Source organism: Morone saxatilis, unplaced genomic scaffold (assembly GCF_004916995.1).
Source record: "Morone saxatilis isolate NCDOM2014 unplaced genomic scaffold, NCSU_SB_2.0 Contig22, whole genome shotgun sequence".
NCBI classification, from domain to species: domain Eukaryota; kingdom Metazoa; phylum Chordata; class Actinopteri; family Moronidae; genus Morone; species Morone saxatilis.
In genome coordinates, this window is record NW_023339785.1 from 19683333 (window position 1) to 19698961 (window position 15629).

Here is a 15629-nt window from a genome sequence, read left to right on the forward strand (position 1 = left end):
GATTTAATATTTCCCACCATTTACATACCTGGTATTGTAGCCAAAGCTTTGAAACATGTAAGGGAAACGTTTTTCAGAAAATATAACTCGGCAGTAAAATACATAAATAAAATGTCTCCTTAAATACCTATAAGATTTCACAGGGTTTGGTTATCGGCTAAATGTAGACTAACGTTTGTGATTCTGAAAGAAATATTTAAGTTAATATAAATGCACACTACTAAAAACAACTTTATGACCAAATTAGACTTTGCCTCTGATACTGACAGGCTATATGTTCTATTTCCTAATATTGATGTATTCATTCTTAGTATAAATACCACAAATACTTCACATTTAAATCAGTTATTTACGAGAACATACGGGAGGATGACGAGGCTGGGTGGATGACGTCAACCAGAACTGGATGCCTATTGGCCATACGTGCGTGAACGTACGTCTGACGTTTTTTTTTTTGAAATTTCAGCGGTGAAGCGTTTGTTGTTGTGTGTGTCACCGGGAGCTGCACTGCAGCCTTGTCGAGCCTCTTGGAAAATTCAGTATTAAGCTGCAAACACTGGACTAAAAAAAAAAAAAAATATGTCTTTCTCAAGAGCCCCTTTGAAAAGGTTCAACGAGAACGTAGGTAAGTGACGTTCAAAGAGCTAGCAGCTGGTGTAGCGGTTAGCTCATAAAGTTATACAACGGTAAGTACGTTAACGTAAGCAAGTGTTAGCTGACACCCGCAGCTCATTTCTAACGTTAACTAGTTAAAAAACAAAGATAGTTAGTTAAGAAGGAGCTCCAGTAACTTGGCTAACGTCGTGCTATTGGCCGCAGGTTGTGCCCCAGCACCGGGGTCCTATGAGATTAAACCTGGGGACCTGAAGGGAGCTGCTTCCTTCGACAAATCTGATCGATTCAGACCTGTTAAGGCTGGTGGGTAAATATGAGACGCACAATGCAACGCTGGAAAATGAAACTAGGATATAACTTTAACTGAAAGCTGACGTTTTGGGTCATTTATTTTCATCACCTGTGTCTCCAGCCGCTCTGCCGCCACCGTCGCCCTGCAGAAGCGCCCTAATGTCACCGGTCCGTAGGACTCTGTCGGTGGATGGTCTTGTAAGTTGTCTTTTCTTTCACCGTGTAATACTTGGATGGCTCCTCACGAACAGGTCTGCTTGTCCTGCAGCTGCTCCTGACATATAAACCTAACCCTCCTTTTTATTTCTTGTGAAAACATAGATGGAAGGCTCAAGTGTCAAGAAAGAGAAGAATTGCATGACCATGGAAAGGAAGCAGCAGAAGCTCTTGGAGAAAGAGGTACGCTTCATCCAAGAAGCATTTGTGCCACAGGTCCACCACAGAAAATCTACTGCTTCCTGTGTGTTGATTTATAACTGAGTAACTGGTAAATTGACAGATGTTCACGTCGTCATTGTAGCTTATACTGCAGATGTCGAAGTCATAACTTTTAACTTTGTTTGTTCCCAGATAAGGTCCCTAGTCCAGCAGCGGGGGGAGCAGGACCGTCGCTTGCTGGCTCTGGAAGAGGAGATGAAGAAGGTGGAGGCCAAGCTGCTGGCTGCAGTCAGGGAGAAGACGGGCCTTGCTGCCAATGTTACCACCCTTGAAAGACAGCGGGCCGAGCTCAAGAAAATCAATGAGTTCCTAAAAAACAAGGTGTGCTTGGTATTGGTGTTTGTATTTAGGTTTTGGTGTATTTAGAAATCCCGTCTTGATTATGCCTGGATGAGTATGTGTTTTTGTTTTTTTTAGGTTTCTGCTGATACTACAAAAAAGAGAATCAATTCTCTTACAATGGAGTTGATGGAGGCCAGGAACACTCTGGATGCTAAAAACAAGGTGTGACTTTTAATTATCTAGTATAATCCTTGATTGGTTTAATTGCAGCTAAACGTTAAGTCAGAGTTTATTAGCACATGTGCACGTTTGCAGTAGACGCTGATGCTTATATATAGCGTGTGTGTGTGTGTGTGTGTCCAGGAGTTAAGTGTCCTGCAGATTAACAGTGAAGGCCAACTGAAGTTGTTAGAAACTGACCTCCAAGCTGCCAGGGCTACTGCCACGGCTCTAAAGGACAGGAATAAAGACTTGGGTAAGATTGAACAGAACCTGAACGTGCTTAAATGTTTAGAGACATAAAAGTGGATAACCAGCAACAATAAGGTAACCAGGACTGTACTTTGACTTTTACAGAGGACCTTCATAAAGTGACCAAAACCCAGAACGAAGATCTGGAGAATGAGAACGCTAGATTGCATGGTGAGAAGTTCTGTGTATGGCTGGCTTTTTCCTTGACACACATTTAGTTTTACCCATAAACGCCACAAAGTATCGTCTCTGGGCTTGTTTCTGGGTTTCTCCGCCTGTTTTATACACATTGAGATGCATGCATGTCTGTATTATTGCCCTTGATGTACAAATAAACAGGTTATAGGTGTTTCTGCCAGTGTTTACGAGTTTGCTCCCACCCATAATTGTGTGTTATTTACCAGCTGTGATACGGGAGCTGAGGGAGGAGATCAGAGTCTTGCAGGGATACCTGGATACAGCCAATGACCAGATCCAGGTATAAACTAGGCCTGTAAAAGCAAATCTTACAAAAGTGGACACCTTTCTGCCATTTTAAAAAATTACATTTTGTGAAATACTTTGACCTGTTCGTAGGATCTCCGCTTAAAGCTCAGAGAGAAGGCACAGGAGAACGCTGTTGCTGGTCCTCAGCTGGAGAAAGTAAAGTAAGGAAATGCCTAATAGATCAAGCAAGTTAGATCTCATCTGTAGACCATCACATTAATGTGTCTTTTTTTATTTCCATAGGCAACTAGAGACTGAACTACTGCAGCACTCTACTGAGCTAGAAAGCACTCAAGGCATGCTCAGACAAAAAGAGGAGGAGGCACAGAAATTCCAGCAAGAGCTGCAGGCCTCAAAGAATGCTTTAATAGCGGCGGAGAAGCTATTGGACAACCAAGTGCTGGAGCTTAAGTCTTCACAAAAGTCAGTGAGTGACATGGAGGAGCAAATTAAGTCGGCCAAACAAGAAGTTCAGGACTCACAAGCAACAGTTCGACAGCAGGAGGCTGAGCTTGCTAGACTGAGGGAGGTGCTCAGAAGGACGGAGAAGGAGCTGGATGAGAGAGTGGCACACCTTGAACAGAGATATCTGTTCTCTGAGGAAGAGAGGAGTATGTTCACCAATGTTCTTTAACAATGTTAATTTAAATTGCAATAATAAATTGACGGCTATATAATGAGTATGATTATATGATGCATGTGTTGTGTGTATCTGTTTTTGGTTTTTAGGTAAGGCCCAGGAGCAGGGCTTCAGGAGAGTGGAGGAGTTGAAAACAGAGATCGCTTTGCTAAAGGAGGCTAAAAGAGATGAGAAAAAGAGACAGATTCAGCTTGAGCAAGAACATGCTACTCTTACTGAAGAACTGGCAAAAGAAAAGGTTACACAGATGTTTTTGTCCTACATGGGACGTTCTTTTTAGATTCAGTGTAAAACCACCTAAAGCTAGAACTGACTGTTTCCTCTTTACTACAGGCACTTGTGGACTCCCTGACTGTGCTGGTGGAGCAGGAGAGAGAGGAGTCTGAGGAGCGGTTGAGACAGCTGAAGGAGGAGATGGAGGAGGTGCTGGGAGAGCTCGCTCTCTTGGAGGATCAGGAGCAGAGGAAGCAGGAGGTGGTGGAGAGCAGTCAGGAGGCCGTCCAAAGGCTGCAGGAGGAAAAGAGCGAGCTGGAGAGACAGCTGAGTGATACCAGAGCACTGCTGGAGAGGTAAGCAACCAAAACCCAAGCATCCTGATAAGGTGTTGGGCGAAAAAGTATAAAGATAAAGTTTGAATGTCACACTCATATCATCACTACACTTGCAAAACAACACCTTTTGTTTTGTTTTCTTCTTCCTTTGATTTGGTGCCTCTGCCCGTGTGTTGCTATTTAGAGTCAGAGGCAGCTGGGAGCATGTCCCAACAAACACTGAGCATAAAGTAGAGAAAAATAATTGACAGGTTGCCAGTCCATCACAGGTTTGATACAGACAGCGGGTCACTGTCTATTTCTGTTCATGACCAATTTCACGCTTGCAAGTCACCTCACCATGTCTTTGGAATCTAAGGGGAACATGTCTTTAATGTTTAACTTTTTGTTTTCATTAGACAGTTGAGAAGGTAATAGTGGACGAGAAAAAAAATAGTAGGCACGATATTCAAAAACACATCTTGTGCCAAATTTCAGGCTCAAGATGACAGACCTTTGATGTGCTATGGCTGAAACAAAAGATATTTTCATTACCAGTGAATCTGTTATTTTCTGGCTTATCTATTTATCTATTATTACTTTAGTCTATGAGATGCCATGAAGTCATAATTTCTCAGAGCCTAAGATGAATCCTTCAGATGTCTTGTTTTGTCCAACCAACCGTACAGAGCAAAGCAAATTGTAACATTTGAGAAGCTAGGAAGGATTTTTAATTGTAAAATGATTTAATTCAAATGATTTGATTGAAATTTTGTATTAATCACCAATATAGTTTCATAAATTACCTCTTAATTGCCTATTTTATTAATCAGCTAATTGTGATGGCTCTGATTGCAAAAGAAGTCTTTAAAATTTGTAAAAGACAAAAAAAGAGGATGGTGCTTATATCATTTGAATTCTGTGTTCTGGGGTATTAAAGACAAGATACCCACTTTTAACACTTCAAAACTGTGTGCTTGTGACTTTTAGTAAGAGCAATGATGTGGCAGCTTTTAAAGAGGAGCATTTTACAGCCATGAAAGAACTCCAAGAGGCACAAACAAACTCACTGAGCAAGATGGCAGACATTGTTACAGAGCTGGAAAGGTGAGCACTCGACTGTTTCTCAAAGTGTTTTTGGAGTGTCAGATTGATTTGTGTTGGCGTTTAGCTTAAAATTCTGTCAGTTTGTAAGGTTCACAGACTGCTTGTTTTGCTTTTCAGCACCAAAGAAGCTCTGAAGGAAGCAGAAGGAAGACAGAAAACACTGGAAGCGGAGGTGGAGACAGTGACCCAGCAGATGAAGGAGGAGATGGACAAAGTGGTTCAACAGAAAGAGGAGGAAATCAACAGAGTGAAGGAAGGGTTAGAGGAGCACCAGGAGAGACAGTTAGCTGAAGCAAAAGCCAGGGAGGAGAATTCAAGGTATGCTGCAAATTCACTTTAAGTCTGTGTTGAAATAACCATCACATTTCTACCTTAACTTATCTTTTATCTTTTTAACTTGATAGAATATTGCTGGAGGTGCAGACTCGCCTTGCACAAAAAGATGAGGAGATGAAGGCCATGGAGGCAAGCCATGCCGGCCTGATCAGTCATCTACAGCAGGAGCTACAGCTGCAGACAAAAGGAAGGGAAGAGGCGCTGGGGCAACTAGAGGAACAGAGAGGTCAGAGTGTAACTCAGCTCCAAAATGAGATAGAAAAAGCTCAGAAACTCCTAGAGGAGGTCAGCCAGGAAAAAGAGGACATAATCGAACAGCTCCAACAAGAAAGAGAAGAGAGGGGGAAAATTCAGACAGCCCTTCAGGAGGAGAGGAAAGCATTGGAGGTTGAAAGGGAAGACCACCAGCAGGTCAAGTCAGAGGTGCTCAGATTTCAGACTGAGCTTGAGAGAGTAGAGGAGGAAAGCAAAAGTCTTCTGTCTCAAGTAGAACTCAAAGACCAGTCCAGGCTTGCTCTTGAAAATCAGCTAAACAACGCAGAGCAGGACAAAAATCGGCTTCAGTCTCGCCTGGATGAGGTTGAACAAGGGCGCTCGAGCTTCCAGGCCCAATTAGACCTTATGGAAGAGAAGACACGGGCTGTGCGGTGTGAGTTGGATGAACAAAGACAAGACAGACGGGCTCTGCAGGAACAGGTCGAAGTACTGACTCAGGAAAAGGTTACACTGCAGTGGGAGATGGAGGAGCAACGAGGAGAACTCCAAAGACAAATAACTGAAGCACAGGAGAAAAGGTGAGGAAGATTGTGTTTTATTTGTGTATGTGTAATCAGGAGTTTGTTTGTTTTTACAGTGCATTTTTACTCTTCATTCCTTTCTTCCAAGCTCTCAAAGTTCAGAGACCGAACACTGGAGGAACCAATATGAGGAGCTGTTTGCGAAAGTCAGGCCCTTCCAGGTCAGTCATTTCCACATCAATTAAAATAACCCAGATCATCATTAAAGCTGCTCTAATCAGTTTTAATCAGCTTGTAGTGATGAAACCACAGATAATTATCACCCAACTCTGCAGTTCTACTCAGCTTTAAAGTAGGCAGTGACCAACATAGCTTTTTCAGGGACGATACAGAACTGGAACTGCTATACATTACAGTAAAAAAAAAAGAATCTTAATGTCAAAATATTTAGAATAACCAGTGCTGAATTGTACATTTACTCAAGTACTGTACGTAAGTACAATGTTTAGGTACCTGTACTGTATTGATTAGGTTTAGTATTACTATTAGTATTTCCATTTAATGCTACTTTATACATCCACTACATTTTGGAGGCAAATATTGTACTTTTTACTCTACTATTTTATAACCTACTAGTTACTTTGCAGATTTATATTATTAATAGAATATATAAATGTATTCTTATAGATTAAGCTACCCTGCGGCCCTTTGCTGCGTGTCATCCCCTCTCTCTCTCTGCCCCCTTTTCCTGTCTATCTTTGGTTGTCACTATCCAATAAAGGCAAAAAAACGTACTCATGACATGCAACCAATCAGATAGTGTTGTGGGCGGGACACTACGAGACTACACAGTGGTGACAACAGACCGAGAGAGGTGGCTGCATTACAGCGTGCTACTTTGGCTCTGATTTTCATTTTTAAATTCATTTATTTTATTGGCAGTTGGAAAAACAAAAAAACTACGGCTCAGATAATTGGCCAAGCTGATAATCAGTCTATCTCTACTTGTAGTACTTTTAGTGTCTCTGAGCTCATTGTTTTGGTTTTACAGGCTGCACTTTCACTGTTTTGATTCAATCAACTCTCATCAACCTTGTTCGAGACCCGGCTTGTTGCGCTGCCACCTAGTGGCCAGAAAAAATCAATTCATGCCGTTTTTAGTTAAAGAGTTTAGCTCTCAATGTTTATGTTGGTGTGTGCCCGCAGGAACAGCTCAATGCGTTTGCAGCTGAGCGAAATGCACTACTCAATGAAAACGGAGCAAACCAGGAGGAGTTAAACAAGTTGTCTGATGCTTACGCTCGTCTGCTGGGCCACCAGAATCAGAAGCAGAAGATCAAACATGTGATGAAACTGAAAGATGAGAACATCTTTCTAAAACAGGTGATACATGAGAGCAGCACAGTCTGCTTTCCAAACCACACACATAGACGCACGTTTTGTCTCGAGTTCAAATGCCTGTCCTTAATCCCCCTGGTCCTGGCTGCGTGTGTAGGAGATGTCTAAGCTTCGGTCCCAGGTGAACCGGCAGAAGAGTGACCTGGAGCAGCTGAAGTCAAAGCTCCCCGGTGCTCCTTGCCGCAAGTTCGATCCCAGCAAAGCTTTCCAACACAACAAAGAGAACAGGCAAACTGAAACAACTGAAACTCTTAAAGGTGAGCACTAACCTGACCTCACTGCAACACCCTGAACCTACTGTATATAGGGCCAGCACTTTGGGGATATGACAAGATGTAGTAAGAATTTAACATTTATATGATTTTTTTATGTTCACCTAATGAAACTGCTGACATATTTGTGTGGAAACCTAATTGTTTGTTTGTTTTGTCAGGAAATCATTATGCATAATGGAGCTGTTCTACCAGGCAAGAACCGACAACTAATTGGCAGCCTAATTTAATTTCTATGGTTTGGTTTTTTGAATACTTACCAACCTCTTACTTGGATGCTTTTTTGTATTTGTACTCATAATTCATTATCATCAGTAATTCATGCTTCTTAAAATTGTAAACTATATTCCCACATCCTGTTTTACAGCCTTTTGTGTCCAATTGTTACATACAGAAAGAGGTTTTATGTTCGTTTTGATTTTAAAAAGAAATGTTAGGAGCAGATTGTGTGTGTGTGTGTGTGTGTACAGGAGCAGTGAGTGAAAATAATGAGGAAATAGATGGTACATGCAATGCAGAGAATAAAACCGTAGCCATAAAAATGTGAGATACTTTTTATTGTTAAATGTGTTTTTAGAATTGTATCTGTGTAACTTCCTTAGCTTAGCTCTGTATGAATCTTTCTTATTTGTAAATAAAGACAGATTTTAATACTCTTAAACAAAAGTGTTACTGGTATTTATTGACTCTTACTGACCCAAGTGTAAAAAAGGTTATGTACAGAGCCTACTTTTTGCTTGGATCTTCTTGGCTATGTCCATCCTCATCCAGTAGAGAGCACTCAAGGACTGCAGCCACATGTCGGAGCGCAGCAAAAAGCTATTATAACCCATGTTTCACCCACACTATATACCAGCTACAAAGAACACAAATTCACATCTTTGCAGAGAGGGGCCCTGGGTTATGGGTCATGAAGCTTTATTTCCTTCGGTTGATAAGACATAGCCAGCAAGTATTGGGCCAGAAATTGACTTTTTACAAGCTATGAGTGGTGCTAGTCGTGGAGTGACGAGTCATTCGCAGTAGCCCTCCAGGTGGTAAATGCTGCATGGCTTGTGGCAGCACTGTTCCACGATGCCTCTCTTCACCTTGGGCTCCTCGTGGCCAGACAGAGCCTTCCACAGCCGCTGCTCCTGTCTGGCTCTTTTGGACAGGAACCCTTTGAAGTGAAGACAGTTTCCATAGCCCTGTGTTAAGTTCGGCTGCTGCTGTGCAAACCTCCAGTTCTTCACTACCATTTAGATTTGTTCACACTTTAATGGAGACTTAATGGCTAGGTAATCTGATCTCCCCAATCCATTTAGTCTTGTTAGTCTCTACTTCAAGAGGAGATATGACGGAGCTCCAACAGAGGCATATAATAGCTTACACAAGTTAACATCAAAACATCAATGTGAGGTGGGCGATCCAAATAATGAGAGAATAACAAGGAATTTGGCGATTTCACAAGATTTGTGATTATTGGATATGTAACATCATAAAAGTTGAAAGCAACAATAAGAAACAAAAGCCTGGCCACACCACTGAATTCAAAAGAGGCCGGAGACCGGTTTTGCACACTAATGATGGTTCGGACAGATACATAGATTTAGTTCAGGGAAGTTTCCAGCATGTTGTCTCAAAACATTTTTCCTCCAGCTAGGATCCAAATTGGCATTCTCATTAGACTCAGTCTGAACTTTGAACATGGCAGGCAGAGACTACAGAAACACAAAGCCAGCCTGGGGTCTCTGGGCAATGTCATACTGTTCCTTTCTGAACTCCTACCATCAAGAGGACAATTAGAATTTTAGTTTTTACACAAGTTAAACAGAAGAAGTCATAACTGTTCCCACAGTGGCCTTACCGAGCAGATGTTCCAGGTCCCGCTTGTGGGGTCGGTTTGGAGTGTAGAAGAAGCCCCGTTCTCCGCATACAAAGTAGAGGGCGTCCACCAGGTGAGAGCCACACAAGTGCTGGGCGGGGACTGAGGATGCCCCTGGAGAGTAAAGCACCAGCAGTAACAGCATGGACACCGCCCATGGTACCCTGGCCATAGGAGGGAGAGCTTGGAAAGAGCACAAAAAGAAAATCTCACACACAAAATAGTACACATCTGATCTTTTTTTAATTATTATTATGATAGGTTTCAAAGATAAAGAGCAAAAACTGAATTCACCCATCAAAGCTTAATACCTCGAGGCCAGATGGTTGAAAGCTAAAGGATGAAGTGATGTTCAAATTTGATCAGACCTTTCTTGATAACACTCAGGCATTACGAGCCACTTTCTTTTAATAGCTTTCGATATAGATATTTTGCGATGTTCCTATGAAATTCTACCGGATGGCTTCAGGCCTTGGGAGTATATTAGCTCAGAGACAACGCTGAAGGCACGCAGCAATACCCCAACTCAAAACAAGGGCTTTGAAGTGAGCAGAAAACTGAACAGTTCTTTTTTTTTTATTATTGGAAATCCAACGCCGGGATGAAAAGCAGTGGTGAAGCAAGGTCTGCAGAAAAGTCACTGGATGATATTTGACTCAAATCTCAAAATCTTCCAAATCAGTGTGAGCATAAGCAAGCACAATCAAAGATTAAGAAAAGCGATGAGTGCCGAAATGTACATTTTGATGTGGTCTTCAAGCTGGTCTTTACTGGTGACATGTGGTAATAATACTTAAAATCGACCCAAAACTGAATGTTATCTTTTTCATGTTGGACATTTCATAGTTCAAATTTATAAACAGCTTCTCAGGGATCAGCCATCCAAGGTTATTTTTAATGTTATTTCTACACAGCTCCTATTGAAGTTAATTGAAAATTGATTTTATTTTGATTCCTTTTGCTTTCTTTTTATCCCTAGGTGAGCCTTATTTTATTAAAGAAACCATCTATTACAAGCTAGAAAGAATGCCGATGTCAAAAAATCATCATTGTGGACACTGTCAGTGTATCCTCAAGGTCAGCCCCCACCTTGCTGTCCAGCTTAGCAGCTGTACTGCTCAAGAGTGGGTATGATCTGTCTGAGATAACCGAATTGTTATTAGTGCTATTAGTCAAATCCCATTTGTGATGGATATTCTCCTGGGTTGGAAGTTCAGCTCCATTTTCAAGGTGAAAAACATATTTAGCAGTCATTTAGAAACTATATAGACCTTTTGTGGACATCTTATAGTGTACTGCAGATTATTGGATTGAAAATGAATCATTTTAACAGTGTCTTTAACAATGCACCTGTGCCAGGCATTACAACATTGGCAGAGCACTCTATCTGGCCCGCCACTCCTCTATCCCTCTTGGCTGTATGCCAGGCTGCTTGGCACAGCAGATTGGTTAAATTATAGATCTTGCCCGTGCTACTCTTTACTTTCATCCCTGGTTATTATACACATAAATTTTAAAAGTTGAAATCTTGAGGGAATACAGAGAAACTTGCTTACCTGTGTTTGAGGCCTCAGTGCAGCAGAGCAGTTGGTAGTTATAGATGAAAAGGGCCCAGGCCTTTAGGACTATACAGGTACAGAGAACATCTCCACTTGGCTACCTTGCCCCTTTATAACTCCCCACCTCCACCTGTCCTTTGTCAGGCTCAGCGGAAAACTCTAAGGTCCTCTCATTAACACCCTGACCTATAAGCATGTTGATCTGTTCTTGAGTGGCACTAAGTCATTTAACTGGAGTGCGGACCAACAGCAGTTTCGAGATAGAATTGAGAAGGCCAGTCACCTAGAGAGATACCTAATTTAACCCCCTGCTGTGAGATGACCTGACTGGCACAGGTCACACGCCGACAGACAAACACCATATGCCATGTTCTGATCAGAGTGTAGATTAGAGGACCTCCAGGTTTGTTAGTGACCACTAGTGGTGTGTTTAAAACTGTATAGGCAGAAGGCTTTTGACTGGGGTCACCCAGGACACCAATACTTTAGTATTTTTAAAAAGCACTTATAAAACAGTAGTCATTAGAAATAGAATATTAACAAAGTCATGAAAAAACAATAATAGATAAATAATAGATATGATAGAATGTGAAATATGACAAAATGTATACCTCTAAAGCCTGTGGGTAGCCCAGTTTATAGGATTAAGGTTAAGTAGGAGCTGTGTGCACAAATAATAGCCAGTAATTAAAAAATATATATTTTGAGGGGGGGCTTTTATTGCTTAGAAAACGCTGAAGAGTGTCAGAAAAGGGGGAAAGAGAAAGGGGCTGACATGCAGCAAAGGGCCACAGGTCAGAGTTGAACCCACGGCGGCTGCAGCGAGGACCCAGCATTGGTACATGAGGCACCAGGTCTACAGGTAAGCTACCAGGGCTGTTATCAGTCTGTCAACTAGAGATTTCATGAAAAAAAAAAAATATGCTGCCTAAAATTATTATCAAGTCAAATATAATGTCTAAAGAAACCCACAAAACTATCATGTTCATCATATGGTAGGTTTTCACTTTCCTGGATACATCGAGTACATGTGTTGGATAGTATGATTGTTACATTTTGTAACAGTAAGCTGTGTTGGTGCTTATTCCTGTGCTATTTTCAATTTACCTTTGTATCATTACATCTGATGTGTCAATACTTACTGAGTAGGTCCTCCTTAAAAATTACCTAAAAAAAATATTTTTCTCATATAAAGCTACTGTGCATAAATGCAATTATTGGTCTCTTTTGTCTGTTGTTAAAGCTTTTTCTTAACTCTTGTCATGTGCAGTAGCTGTTCTTTTTCATTTCAGTGTGCCTACGGTATCTAAGGGTAGGCCAAATTTAGATGAGAGGTGACACACTGTATAATTTTATATGAAATGATTGTCAGGCCCTGAGGACGCAGCACAGCTCTGTACTATCACCTTTTTACCTCTGTGGTTTAATTTCACTTTTGATAGCTATAATTGACACCAGGTCACTCAATGTGTGGAATGTCCCGTAGAAGAACACCTACAATATAAAATATGTGTATAAAATATGACATGGACATTCATGAATGTTTGCGAAATGTGTGGCTGCATCGTGGACAGTGAAGCTCTGACATTGTAGAGCCTTTTAATACTAAGTTGAACTGTCACACTAAAAATAATTTTATAACATGTACAAACCAGGAATTTGCTACTAGGGATGGCAAAAACTCAGAAATCTTGTATGGAACCATGGCAGATATTACATCTTCCAGTGACTCTCAGGGATCAGTTTTTAGCTTCAGGAAATAGAGGTGCATGTTCAGCTGAACTGTCCTAGGAGCAGGACTAATGTAGTTTCTAAAAATGTGTCACATTCCCTTTTTAGCTGTCATTGCAGCATAGAATTTAAATGTACTCACCAGCGGCATGCTCACCTTGAAAAAGATCCAGTGGTCAATAAATCCAAATGCATTTTAATAAATGAAACCGATTTCTCAACCTGAAAAAGAACAAATAAATCTTAAGGTTGAAAGTTTATTTGTGGTATTCTACGTGTGATGTATGCAGATCTATATTGCATGTTACTATGTTTTTACTGTCTCTGCAAAGCACCTATTTACAACATATTGTAGATAAATCTATGTGTAACGTTTGCTGCTTGTGGTAGAATCTTTTCTACACATTTTTCACTGGAATCTTTCCACTAACAACACAAATGCCTTAACAATATATATAATAACTTAACAATCATATCAGGCAGATGCCAACAAGGGTTGGCTTACACATGCTTTTTTACACTTTAAAGGGGGGGATGCATTAAACTTGCATTCTGACCTCATACTCATCTCATCTCATGTTGGTATTTAGTTTTGATCAAGAAGCTGCACTGACCAGTCAAAAAACATTAATGATGTCATAAATGCTAATTTGTTGTCTGGTGTAAGATGATGAGGTAACATACTGGTAGTAGAAATGTAATATATAATAAAAGCTGATGAAACATCTTAAATAGTTTATCCTGATATTATAAATTTGCCTAAAAATGCCCCTTTAAAGTAAAGATACATTTACATTCTGATGGACTGAACATCAACGGTTAAACTTTCTCTTACTCCTGACTGTTGATTTATTTTTATCGGCCTCTTTTTATACTGTATGTTGTAATTTGATGCAGAAACCAGATGAAAAAAACAGAGCCAATTAACCCAAAGTTCAACTTGTTTTTCATTTATTTTCCACAAGGAGAATGACTTTACAGTAAACAACATTGTAACTCAGTAGCATTTTTGATGTGTAATAATAATATCAAGCTGACAAGATCAAATATCCTTTTAATAAGTAAGACAAAGAACATCACATAAGGGTCCATGGGTGTTAAAGTGGCTTTTGGGCACTGTAAAAATTAACGGAAGCAGATGTTCACTTCCTTTAAATGACAGGTTTCAGCTAAATGACAGTAGAGGGAGTGCAGGTCTTTCAAAACCTTGCTAATGAAAGGAGGGCCTTTGGAGTATTGATAAAAGAGAAAGGTGGGAAGAAAGCTATCCAGCACCTTGGCACTGCGATTTGAGTAGGTGTTAAATGTAGAACCAGGAAAGGTCCAACTTTGCCATGCTTTGAAACTCATTCCTCGGGGGAACAGAGCAAAGCGGCAAGAGCTGTTAACAACAGGCATATCCTTCTCTCCCCGGTCGCATGGCTGCTTCAAACACACACATCAAATAGCAGAGGACTAGCAGACGCCCTAGACATGCAGAGACAGACAGAAGTTGGGTGGAAAGTCGGCTGGGTCCCTAAGGTGGGAGTTGCATAACTCGTCTTCTCGTCTACTGCGTTTGAGGAGATTAAAGGGAGTGAGGAGTTCAGCCAAGTGAGATGTTGTTAATCTGCTCTGATAGTGAGCCTTTTTACTCCCATAATTATCCCCGACTTTCTGAGGATGGAAACTGAAGGGACTTAGAACATCAAAAAAAAAATCGTTGACTTACGCAGCAGACAACAGAAACAGCTTGAATCATTATGTTTTTATGTGAGAGTTTGAACCGTAAGACGGAAGTAATGAGACAGATTTCCATGAGTCAACTTTGAGAAACGGATACTGATACAAAGGCTCCGTGAAGATTCATCTGTGCCTAGACATAGCAAATCTTTGAATATCGAACGACTTCCATTAAAAACCACTGCGGGCCGAAAAGAGAAAGCATCAAAAAACTGTCAAAGAAAAGTTGAGAACTTCTTTTTTTTTGGCAAGGGCAAACAGTTTGGATTCTGGCAGGTCAAGCAGCCCTGTCATATGCAAACATTGTCTCATGTATGTGTGCGCATACACACAAAAGACAGACTGGACACGTCCGCCTGTTCCAGACACTGCCCTCCATGTGTGTCACGGCCTGTTGGCTCAGATCCATGACAGAACGCCACAGATTTTCAGAAAGCGTTGGTGTGTGTGTGTGAGACCGTGAGTGAGAGGGAGAGGTCTGCCCTGGTGTCTGCACTCTCCTGTCCTGCCACTGACAGTCGCTAATGCAGTACTAACCTCTGTCATGACCTACTTTGCTATGCCACCTCTGTCCGGACCCTTACAGCCTTACAGAACATGCACGCACACATTAATAATGAATAATAGGAATCTCTTTGTAATTCCGAATACATTTTCTTAAAAACTGTACTTGATTCATTGCACGCGCACACACACACACAGACACAAGACATTTGGGCAGATTAGAATTAAAAGTTGACAGGTTGGGTTGGGGAACAGAGCTTGGTAAGAGCATGGTTTGACAGCTGAGAAAATGACTACATGTTATAAATGTGACAAGTCCCCAAGAGAGAGGGGAGGCAGGACAGAATGATGGCCAGTTTGATTTTCAGGCTAGAAAATAGATTTCTATTTAAACCCTCATGCGACCGGCCTTTTCAAGTTGAGCTCAGCGCGAGACAAGAGAATTCAATTTAGAATTGGCATTTTTCTAGTTTGCGTTAGGCGTCCTTTAGTTTGATGGATTGATATGAGAGTGCCTCGCTTCCTCTCTGAAGGGATTTTTTTCTTCACACCACATCTGAAGGGAGAAGGATGTTGTTTCTCTTTCTATTGTGACCCTCCCATCTGGGGATTACAACCCTTAAATGCACCAATGAGAAGTAGCATC

At 41.1% G+C, this 15629-nt stretch overlaps 2 protein-coding genes across 2 annotated transcripts; one reads left to right on the forward strand and one right to left on the reverse strand.

Annotated features, from left to right (window-relative positions):
* The first annotated feature begins 501 nt into the window (after positions 1–501).
* Positions 502–8269, forward strand: hmmr (hyaluronan-mediated motility receptor (RHAMM)). The gene is made up of 20 exons (XM_035668753.1): positions 502–625; positions 820–918; positions 1028–1104; positions 1228–1305; positions 1477–1665; positions 1762–1848; positions 1990–2101; positions 2203–2268; positions 2502–2575; positions 2674–2744; positions 2827–3194; positions 3313–3461; positions 3557–3792; positions 4744–4860; positions 4978–5178; positions 5265–5990; positions 6082–6154; positions 7140–7316; positions 7429–7588; positions 7765–8269. Exons 1-20 carry the CDS (start codon positions 580–582, stop codon positions 7779–7781), a joined length of 3123 nt encoding a protein of 1040 aa, XP_035524646.1. The 5' UTR covers positions 502–579; the 3' UTR covers positions 7782–8269.
* A 347-nt stretch (positions 8270–8616) lies between these two features.
* On the reverse strand, positions 8617–9639 carry insb (preproinsulin b). Its single transcript, XM_035669549.1, has 2 exons — positions 9450–9639; positions 8617–8762 (listed from the first exon to the last, which is right to left on the reverse strand). Exons 1-2 carry the CDS (start codon positions 9637–9639, stop codon positions 8617–8619), a joined length of 336 nt encoding a protein of 111 aa, XP_035525442.1.
* Between the last annotated feature and the right edge of the window lie 5990 nt (positions 9640–15629).